We start from the raw sequence: 11,872 nt of genomic DNA, 5'->3' as shown, positions 1-11,872 counted from the left end.
AAAAGTTTGTTCGGGTTTTCCTGTAACATCAGTCAGGAAAAACCCAGACGAACATTTTGGCCAACCCAATATATATCTGTGTGTATATCTATGTATGCATGCATGTGTATTATATATAATGAATAGCTGTGTAGCCAATGACTTACTCTTAAAAGTTTCTCATGATATTGGAACTTCCAAATGGTTCAAAGTGAATTTTTATGAGCTTACTCCCCTTTGAAAGAAGAATTGGATTGGTTTACCAGATAATTAAAAACAGTTTCCTTCCGAATAAGGTTTCATTTTATATTTTTAATGTTCCAATGATTTTAAAGATGTCTTTTCTGGATTTTTAAAAAGAGTTCATCACATGTTTCAAAATTGCCCAACTACTTTCTCTTTCATAAATATAGTTTGACCATAATTTCAAGTTTTATATCATAGAGGGAAGAGAAGAGACAGACAGTTACAACCTAGCAGGAAATGTGATGATATGTTTTTGCTGCTGTGCGTTTTTTTTTTTTTTTTTTTTTGATGTGTGTGTGGGAAAGGGTGTGATGTCATTTTGTCTCCACCCCCTGTGAGTAAGCCCACAGCATAGCTAAGTGCAGCCGCCCTCCTCTGTCACCGAGAGACAGTCCACTTAAATGCAGCTCCAGGGTTGCGGGACTCCCACCAGCATCACTCCCCGTGTGAGGTGGCAATGCAACATGCTCTCCAGCTTGGGGTGTCTACTTCTCTGTGGAAGTATTGCACTAGCCCTGGGAAATGCACAGAAATTGCCAAAAGGCAAGTAGCTCTGATGTTTTGTGTTTTCAAAATAATGTTTAAAAGATACTAGTTTTTAAATGTTGGTATTAAATGTGATCTGCTTTGCCAGATGGGGGGAATAGAGTTCTTCTCGGAGAGTCAGAATTCAAATGTGTGGAGAAGTAGCTCAAACTGTTGCTTCCCCACACCCCCCTCTATTTAATTTTCAGTTGGATCTCTTTATTGCAAAAGATGAAAACCAACTTCTTATTAGATTTAGCAGATGTTCACAGTAGCTTGAATGGTATAGCTTCAACTACAGTATTTGTATATTGAATTGTATGGTATAGATGGGTATTATATAGTCTGCTGAAAAGACTTGTTTGGTGTTTTTATCCCCCTCCTCAGAGACTAAATCAGTGCTAGCTGAAGGTTTAAAAGAAGCTAATTTGAAACCTAGAATCTTTTGTTTAAACCTCACACATACCTGTTAGCTTGGAGGCTGAAGGATTCTAGGCAGGGCACACCGACAAAGAACGGTCATGTGCTGATATATAGACACTTCTCTCTGGTGGAATTTGGAAGAGGGTTTGATCTGCTGGACATGACACTCCTTTTCCTGGCTAAATTGCTCTCATTTTAGTGTTGGTATTTTGTTTACAAATGTCATCAGAAGAAAATGAAAATGTCTTAATTTAGACGGTAAAAACAATCTCTTGAGCCCATCAGCACCAAAACAAGAGCTTACCTCTCTCCTATCTTTGAACATAAACGTTGCAGGTAGTTTTTTGCTCCTTTGCAGAGGCACTTTTCCAAGCCAACTTCAGGTCTGTGAAGGCTTTTTATGGTTGCAGACTGCTGTAGTCAGCAGGATTAGGAAAAACAGGCTGGAATTTTCATACAGTTATGATGGAAAATATCAGCGGCAATGCAGAGCCATGAGCTTGTCAAAACCCTGCTGTGCATAGAGTCGGAAAGAAAGATTGTTCAGGTCAGAATATCCAAAGATCCTGCTAGGTCCTCCCTCTGGGTAGTTTGCTCCAAGATCATCTTGTCCCAAGTGAAAACCATTCTCTCTTCCGTGTATTAAGTGAAACTTGAATCCAGAGCGTGAAAGCTGAAGGGTTTGGCTAGTTGATATTTCACATGATGATATAAAAAGCAATAAAAAAGGCTGAGTAAACCTTTTCAACTCTACGATAACTCTGCAAAATAAAATAAAATAAAAATATACACTACTAGATCTTTCTCTTCTATCAAGTATTCTGTTTCTTGATCGTAGTAAAAGTGTTTAAATAAATCAGTCATGAGCCACAAGCATTCAGAATTAACTGTTCCTACTGCTAAAATATTTAACAAGGACCCACCATCTGAGAAAAGTCTGGAGTTTTTCTCAGGCTTAATACCTCCAAATGTTTTTGTTTTACCTTGTATTTACTGTGTAGGGATGAGAGCCATAATTTTGTGACTGCAGACTTCTGCAAATTCCAAATGCTTTAATTATCATGTTGCAATCACTAGATGCAAATCTCTTGACACAATTTTCCTTTATTTGTTATGGTAAAAAAAAAATTGTCAAAAACAGCCACAGAACTTTTGTCTTGTTCATTGCACTTTAATCTGAAGTATTTTCATGCAGGTTTCTTTTGTAATTTTAAAAAATATCCATAGGTTCAGTAATTTGAAAAAAAACTATCAAATTAATATAATTATAAAATAAATGGCAAGTCTCCTTGTCTCTAATGCTAAGTTTTTTCTTTATCATTGAAGCTACCAAGGGACTTTCTTTTAGCTGAAGTTGGCTTTTTTCAAACTGCATTCCAGGAATAGGTATACTGTCCTCAAAAGGGGTTTAGGGCAGGCATCTTCTCCCCATCAATTACTTGGGAAGCATTCATGCTTTTTTCTGTTCTGGGGTGGGGTCACAACAGACTTTAGAACTTGACAGGTTCTGAAAATTTCTCAGTAAAGAAAACTGTCCCACCTATTTAACCCATTGTTTCCCAAACTCATTTGACTAAGAGTCCTTTTTCTAGTGGAATAGCTATTATATCTTGCCAGGGGCTTATTTTTCACATTTGGGGAAATACTGAGATAAATAAGAAAAAAAAAGAGATAAAAGGTTTTTTCTTTTCTTTTTCCTTCCTACTTTAGAGTTAGTTAAATATCATTTGTCATTTAAGAAGAGTATAGAATTTTGGAGCTAGGAAGGATGTTAGTGATCACCTAGGCTAGGGTTTCCCAGACCTTTGGATTTATGGACCCATAAAAATACATATATTTTGTTAATATCAGGGTCCCATTATAGAGAACATACTTGAATTATGCCATGTGAGAATGTTCAAAGGAGGGAAGCCCCCATTGCTCATAAAAGCTAACCATTTTAACAGATTTATAAAACAAATGAATTGATACAAATAAGTCCATTGTTCTATTTTTCTCATTTTACCACAGACTGATGAAAACTTCATCACAGGTCAATATTTGGGAACCATTGACCAGTATAACCATTTATTTTACAAGTGGAGGCACCCAAATACAGGGAGATTTAGTAACTTTCCCACATTGATGACAGAACCAGGACTGGATCCCAGGTTCCTGACTGGATATCTGTGTTCTGCTCTGTTCCGACCCAAATCTTAGGAGTTAAGTTCTGTAGTGTACATGTGAATGCTGTCCTTCCCTTGAATAAAAGGTTTCTTGTAAAGATTTTAAACATTATCCTAATCTTCACATTTTCCCTAGAACCTCTCTGCTGCGTGTGTGTGTGTGGGGGAGGTGGCGTATAGTTGATGAATATAAATACAGCTGACTATTTATAGGGAAAAGAAATTACTTTTTAAATGAGAAATCACTTCTTACATGTCTTATGCATACTTGCATACATAGCCACATACTTTGTTATAGAAAATAAGATACTGCAAGAGTCTTTGTTACTTTTTAAAAGCTTAAAGTCTGAGAGTATTATTAATGGACCTCTTCTCCTCCCTACCCCTTGATGACTATGTTCTTTGGCAAATCATTTACCTTTGCTAAGCCTCAGTTTTCTTATCTGTAAAATGGGAATAATGATAACCGTCTTACAGTATTTTAGGAGTAAATGAGGTAAGAGTTGCAAAACTTTTAGTAAAGGGTCTGACATGTAACAGGTATTCAAAAAATGTTTATTGGGTTGCAGAAAAGTATATCAATACCGAAAAAAATATGCACACCAAATAATATGTGATCTTGTGTCCAGACTGTCTGACAAACCTCTGGGAGGGTAGCAAATGAGATGGCATGTTCTTGGTGAAAGGTGGGGCAAGGGAGCTGTGTTGCTCCGCAGGACAATGAGAGAAGGACTCTACTGTTTTCCAGCCCGACCTTCCTCAACCGAATGTTTGACTGTCAAGTTTAAACACTGCTTTTCTCTATGGGAAGCTGCACCTTTGCCCTAGGATCAGCTTTTCTGTGGGGACTGATAAAGCCTCACAGATCCTCCAGGAGAGATCCTCTTGAACTTGTTTTTCAGGAGGAGAATTAGACCACAATACAGGCTCTGAAGAATTCTCACATTGTTTTATATCCTTGAAAGCCCCTATGCTCCAGATACCCCTAGGATTCTTTATGCTTGGAACCATAGAACTTTTTTTCCCCTGGCATACAGGCAGAAATAAAAACCACAGAGAGCAATATGTAGGTAGTATAATGGGACATGAGAGGCTTGACACACCTCTGCAGAAACTCCTGTGTTTGGAAAATTGCAGTCAGTTAGCAGGCAAAGGCTACTATTTCTAGGCAGCTCTATCAGTCCTCCTGATGTAGGTGTGAGGAAAACCAGAGAGGAGCATCTCCAATACAAGTGTGATCAGATGGCCCGAGGGAATGAGGCTCTTGGCCGTGACTCTTGGCTAGTGCAGAGGGAAGAGGTAGCTGGCTTTTGGCCTCAGGTTCTTACCTGACAGGGTAGAAATCTCTGACTCCAAGGAGAAAAAAAATCACAGGGCAGATGATGTTAATAACAGTAACTCCCATAGCTATCAATAACTCATCACTATTATTATAGATAACATTATTTGAGCTCATATTGTTTGTGATAATTTAGGGCTAGATATTTTTAATGTGGAAAACTAACTAAATGCTCGAAGTTCCCCTATAAAGCAGGTATTTTGTTTTTTACATCTTTATTAGAGTATAATTGCTTTACAATGGTGTGTTAGTTTCTGCTCTATAACAAAGTGAATCAGTTATACATATACATATGTTCCCATATCTCTTCCCTCTTGCGTCTCCCTCCCTCCCACCCTCCCTATCCCACCCCTCCAGGCGGTCACAAAGCACCGAGCTGGTCTCCCTGTGCTATGCGGCTGCTTCCCACTAGCTATCTACCTTACATTTGGTAGTGTATATATGTCCATGCCTCTCTCTCATAAAGCAGGTATTTTATTACTCTCCATTTACAGAGGATAAAATTGTACCTCAGAGTGTTTGCCCAAAGTCATCCAGCCAGCAAGTGGCAAAAGACCATACCTTTAATTTCTATGTAATATCAGTTCCTTGCTCTACGTAAAGATATGTTAATTTGTTCAAGTAACAAACTGTATTCCATGTATATGCAGAGCACTGAGGCTGGGAAGACAAGGTTTTGTCTTCCTGACCAGTTGATGGAGAAGACAGGGTTGTAAAGGAATAATTACATTAGAGTGAGAACATCCTCTGATTTGACTGAAGCACAAAGAACTTTGCGAACAATCAGAAAGGGCCCAATCCAGACTAGAGGGGTCAAAAATTATGAGGGGATAAGGCACCCAAGTAGGAGCCTGGAAGACAAACATACATTGGGGCAAGGAGGAGGGTAGTGGAAGGGACTTCCCGACAGGGGTAGCTGCATGGCCAGAGCCCAGGCCACTTCCAGGGGCCAGAGCTCAGCAGGTGTTAAAGTACCCAGAGGGAAAGCCAAGACTGAGTCCACACTGGATGTGACTGTGTCTTCCTTGTCTCTATCTGTCTTGACTCCCCAAGATTGAGTACAAAGCAGAAGTAGCAGATTGTCTTTGGAGAAGAGGGCTCATGTCTTACTCTAAACTTTTCCAGCCACTCACCTGGAGTCTAGCTCTCACTCTCCTCGGAGCACTCCCAACCTCACTTTGACAAAACAAGAATGTGTCACTCCAGTGACCCAGTCCCTTTCTCCAGAGGGTAGTTAATACCTGTAAGGAGCCAGGGAGGGTCTTTTCCATCTTAGAACAAGGAGTTTGGGGGAAGAATAGTGGGGAGGGCAAAGAACCCTGATGGGTGGATTTCTGCTTTTATTTGAGTAGTATACATTTATATATTGGTGGGACTGTATTAAAGAGTACATTAGGAAAAAATGGTTCCACTGCTAAAAGAAAACAAACAAGTCTGAAAACCACAGGGGAATTATTTTATCATTTTCTACAGCTCTAGTTTCTTGGCAGTTGTATAGATTTGTTTGTCTATTCAAGCACTGTCTACTAGGTAAAACTGAATGAGATCCAGCCCCTTGATAAAAGAAACTTGTATTAGGAATGTAAAAATTGATCAAATATAGTTTTTTGATGCTAAGACTATCATGTTTAGAACCCAGTACTTAAAAATAAGGCGTCTCTGTGCTAATTACACGTTCACTAGTTTAGTTTGGTATTATAGACTGCTATATCAGGCTGAGATACTAAATATTAAGGAATTTTATTCTCTCTCGCTCTCAAAAGTTAATGAGGTAGGGGCTTCCCTGGTGGCGCAGTGGTTAAGAATCCGCCTGCCAGTGCAGGGGACATGGGTTCGAGTCCTGGTCTGGGAAGATCCCACATGCTGCGGGGCAACTAAGCCCGTGCACCACAACTACTGAGCCCACGTGCCACAACTACTGAAACCCGTGTGGCTAGAGCCCGTGCTCCGCAGCAAGAGAAGCCACCTCAATGAGAAGCCTGTGCACCTCAACAGAGAGTAGCTCCCGCTCACTGCAACTAGAGAAAGCCTGCGTGCAGCAACAAAGACCCAACGCAGCCAAAAATAAATAAATAAATAAATATATATATTAAAAAAAAGTTAATGAGGCACAGGGTAGCACTTGAGAATTGACGAATTCATTGATACTGTATTATAGAAAAGACAGTTAAAATGTTTTTATAGGTTAATGTGTGTTGACAGAATATTTGTCTAAGACGAAAGTGAGGTGTCTGATGAAGGGAGGGGCATTAAGCAAATGTGACCAACTATTCTATCTGGGTCACCATCCTCAGAATGATTTCCCTTTTGCCTGATTCCTGATTGCCATTTATAAAAGCAGGTATAAAAGCAAGGGAGAATATGGAAAGTAAATAGATGAACTTAATGAAAGTGATCTAAGAATAAATGTAAAATTAAAAAATTAATAGGATAATCTAATGTGAGACATTACGAGAGTAGTAAAATAAAAATATAAAAATAAATAGTACAGCCAAAGAATGAACACGCTAAAAAAGAAAAACAATGGTTTAAATACGTACATTCTGTTAAAATAACATTTAAAGACTATTACAACAACCATATTACTAAGTATCAGGCATGCTGTTTAATGCTAAGTGTTTATATACATTGTCTCATTTTATCCTTACGCCTATGGAATATATATTATTATCCCCATTTCACAGTTGAGGAACTAAGTGTAAAGAGTATGTTATCGACTACTGCATGATAAATTACTACAAAATTAGCAGCTTAAAGCATCACACACTTTTTGTTTCACTGTTTCTGTGGGTTAGGAGTCTGAGTCTGGCTTAGTTGGGTCATCCCCTTCATGGTCTTTCACAAGGCTGCAGCAAAGGTGTTGGCCAGGTTCAGGTTTCATCTGAAGTCTCAACTGGGAAAGGATCACCTTTCAAGTTCTTGTGGCTATTGGTAGAGTTCAGTTCCCTGAGGATCATTGGTTTAAGGGCCTCATTTCCATACTGGCTGTTGCCCAGAGGTCACCTCTTTTCTTTGCCACATGGGCTTCTCTATTATGGCCTCTTGCTTCAACAAGGTGTACAAGCCCAGATGCGTCTGCAGGCAAGACGGAAATTACAATACAGCCTAATCATGGAAGTGGCAACCCATCACCTTTGCCATATTCTCTTGGATAGAAGCAACTTCCAGGTCCTGTCACACAAGAGGATTACCCAATAACGGGAGATGAGGATTACTGGGGGTTATCTTAGAGTCTACCCACCACAAAATGGCCAATGGCAGCTTGAAGTCACACAGCTAGTAAATGATATAGTGGAACTAATACAGGAAATCTAACTCCAGAAAAATATACTGGTTTGGGCATTAACACCCCATCTACTTCTCACAGAGTTCAGCCTTTAGTGGCAGATGCCCAGCAGGCAAACTAACCAATTTGTCTGCCTCCATGGTTGGAGTTGTTGTAGGAAATCCCTGAGAATTGAGGTAAATATCTCACTACTACGAAGACTCAGGGTATATATTCAGCACTCAGTGTGGACCCTATTTTCTGTATATAAAAGGCCAGTCAATGCCTGGATTCCTCAAGTGTGGTCAATCCCATGTAGAGCAGTATGCAAAGTAAATGCCCCCAAAATAGAAGCTTTTCCTTCCTTGCAAGACTCAGCTGCCATCATCTCCTAAAAAGAGAAAACGTAAGACAAAATGCAAGTTCTCTTTGACAAAATGTACAAATATTAAGCAATTAACACCTATGAAGTTGATGATACAGTCTCCATAAAATGTGTTTCTGAAACATCACTGAGTGGCTCTTCCAGTGTATGGAGGGGTTGCTATAGGTCGAATTAAAATTTTGTTTGGAGGATGAAAGTATACTTCTAGCAGTGGATGTGATGGAGACAACAACTTGTTAAACTAAAGGAGCTTCTTTCAGCTCCTTTTTGGTATGAATACAACAATTCTTCCATATGCCCTAGGAATCAAAACACAAAATTTAGGTTGTACACAAAATATATCCTTAATAGGACACCCAGAACCTTGTAGAATGTTAATACTAGAATACCCTATCGAGTATTTTCTATAGAGAATAGCCCACAGTCTCTTCTTGTGTTGGGGTGTCCCAAAGGCCTGGGAGGTACATGGTGAGAAGGGTAAACTTCAAGGCCTCAGGCTACTTTGTAAAAGTTCTGTGGACAGCAAGACTGAATCAGGACTTACCCACCCCACTGCTCATAATTTTCGCTTGGGTTCCCCACCAAGAACTTTCCACAGTGAGATTTTTATAGTGTGTTGTAGGTTTCCCTGATCTAACAAAACCCTGACTTATATTCCCAGTGATTTTGGTAGAAATGTGAGAGCCTTAAAGCTAGTCTGAGGTTTTTAGGCCTTCTCAGTGTAGCAGGTTGTGAAGTCAGCTAACATCCCTCCCTGTGGAATTCTGGAAAGGAGCTAGGAGATGTGATGCCTTCATAGAAGTTTCATTATTGTTCTCCAGTCAAGGACTATACATCTAAAGCCATACACTAGAAAATCAGACCAAATCCACCCAGTCCAAGCACCTTCTGGTCAGATTAGAAATTTTAGAGAAATTTTAGAGAAAATTGAGGTCTAACTTAGAAATTTTAGGGAAAATTGAGGTCTAACTTAAGTTTCACCTATGATATAGCAACTCAGTGTTTACTTTTAAAATAAGTTTAGCTATGAGTATAAATACTATAATATCTATCCTCAGCAGTTGTAACCCGTGCATTAGAACAACAAAGTTTTCAAAAATATCAGTACTGTTCTGCTCCTCTACTCAGTTATGATTTAATTGGTCTGGGATGGGAGAGTTTAAAAATTCCTCAGGTGATTTTAATGTGGCCAGAGTTGAGGACCACTGATCTACAGGTTTTGAAAATTTGCATGTGTAAGTGTTTCATAAATCTTTCTGGATGAGTGCAGGGTAAAATTTAAAAGTTGCAAGTGAATTATTTTATTATTTAAGTTTTAAAACAAACTTAAAGGTGATTTTTCTTTTGTTCTACTTTGTTCCTGGATTTTGAAGCATTATTTGGAAAACTTTTAAAGTTCCTTCTCAGGCCAAATAAAATAAGAAAATGTTTAAAATTCAGCTTAACATTTGTTTTTGGTGTTAGAACATAAGTTCAAATGTCTACTTTTACAAAATCTCAGAGGTTAGATCTGAGAAGCTGTGGCTGATTGTTTATCAGAACTGGACTTACATTTGCTTATTCTGTCATTCAATTAACTTTAAAAAAACATCACATTAATATTATTGGTACACACACACACACACACACACACACACACACACACACAGTAGAATACTACTCAGCCATAAAAAAGAATGGCATTTACCATTTGCAGCAACATGGATGGACCTGGAGGACATTATGCTAAGTGAAATAAGTCATACAGAGAAAAGCAAATACTATATGATATCACTTATATGTGGAATCTAAAAAATACAACAAACTAGTGGATATAACAAGAAAGAAGCAGACTCACAGATATGGAGAACAAACTGGTGGTTACCAGTGGAGGGAGAGTGACATACTTAAATATTTTAATTTAAAAAATAAAATTAACTTTAAAAATAAATACAATTTAAAAAGAAAATAATTTTAAAAATCATCATATTAGGATTATAAGGATGATTTAGACATTTCATGCTTTCAGGAGTTTGAAATTAGTTCTATTTAAAACTAATATACGTTGGCCACACAAAGGTCATTTTCTTAAAATCTGCAGGGGTTAAGCTATTCCATTGTGTTGTCATGCACTAGCTTTAAGTGATACCTATGTACATAAAGAAGAAAAAATGAATTTATGTAATATGTTAAGAAAAAGCACCCTATGATCCCAGTCAATGCAAAATACGAGTTGAGAAAACATTGAATAAATGTCCCCCATTCCAAAGGTCCGGGTTATGTGAATTGCCTTTGGAAATTGTTCCTTTAATTGTGCATGTTACCATATACATTCCAGCCCATCTTCTTTCTGCTTTACGTTAAGGGTAATTTATGAGCGTGTAGGATGACTTATAATCTGAAACATCTTTGAAGTGTATTCTGCTGTGTCTCCAATAAAATGAAAGATCTCTCTGAGTGGAGAATGAACCCCTGATAGGATGAAGCTGGGGGTACATTGCTTCCAAGATGCCAAAGTGGAGTTTCAGATTTCCTTCCTCCTTTAATGCCATCCTTTGATTTTTCCAATCTGTTAGCTGATAAGAAAACATTCTGGTTTTCCAAGGACCCTGCTGAGAGTCCGCTGTGCACACGTGTGTGGGCATGCGAGTCTTAACAGGCCTTCCTTCTCTGAGAGTAGCAGATTCTGTCATTGAAGGAGGGGATTGGGGTGACTGCCAAAGTCATGCTGGCAGAGAACTCTGGAATTCAGTGCTGTTACAGATATGCCAGTGAGGGATTCAGGACAGAGTTTCCTTCTCCTTTCACATTCCCAGATGGAGTTAAAGCATCTCTATCCAGTAAGTTTGGGATCAGGTATCAGATGATCTGAAGAAGGGCCCCTTATTTCTTTTTTGCGGTACGCTGGCCTCTCACTGTTGTGGCCTCTCCCGTTGCGGAGCACAGGCTCCGGACGCGCAGGCTCAGCGGCCATGGCTCATGGGCCCAGCCGCTCCGTGGCATGTGGGATCTTCCCGGACCGGGGCACGAACCCGTGTCCCCTGCATCGGCAGGCGGACTCTCAACCACTGCGTCACCAGGGAAGCCCATGGCTCATCCTCTTTAACTACCCCAATGATCCTGCTCTCACAGAATAATACTCTAATTACTCATACTTTTACTAGAATTAGAAGGAAAGTGATGCTGGCCATGTTCTGCCATTGAGGTTTACCCTAAACTGTAGTTTTGTTATGAATTGGGAGGATAAATATTGGGAAATGGCAATAGGGGCTAGTGGGTAAAGTATTGGAGTCATTGTGAGCCTGGCAAGTGAGCTGATCTCTCTGAACATCAGATCTGCTTCCCTGAAAAAAGGGAATAATAAAAATACCAGTTCTCTTTTTAGCTTCCACTAATAAATAATAATACTAGGGTGACTTTAATGGGTTTTTTGGTAGTAATTTTCTTAACCTAAGTAAGAGGAGATGTGGAAGGCCAGCCACAATGTTGAAAACTCTTCACCTGCCCTGGCAGCTAAAGAAGGATCTGGACACCCTTGTCTCCTGGACATTTCCTGAGAAGAGGCT

At 39.2% G+C, this 11,872-nt stretch overlaps 1 protein-coding gene across 1 annotated transcript in view; it reads left to right on the top strand.

Moving 5' to 3' along the window:
* Nucleotides 1-437: 437 nt before the first annotated feature.
* ABI3BP (ABI family member 3 binding protein) overlaps nt 438-11,872 on the top strand; it is a 259,008-nt gene continuing 247,573 nt past the window's right edge. Inside the window, exon 1 of the mRNA XM_082839240.1 lies at nt 438-768. Within this exon, the coding sequence (XP_082695366.1) occupies nt 627-768 (142 nt within the window). The 5' untranslated portion in view covers nt 438-626. The remainder of the gene's footprint in view (nt 769-11,872) is intronic.

This window comes from Leucopleurus acutus (assembly GCF_964270905.1).
Source record: "Leucopleurus acutus genome assembly, chromosome: 5".
Classification (NCBI taxonomy): Eukaryota; Metazoa; Chordata; class Mammalia; order Artiodactyla; family Delphinidae; genus Leucopleurus; species Leucopleurus acutus.
The sequence above is the reverse complement of the archived record's forward strand: the minus strand, read 5'-3'. Positions and strand labels throughout refer to the sequence as shown.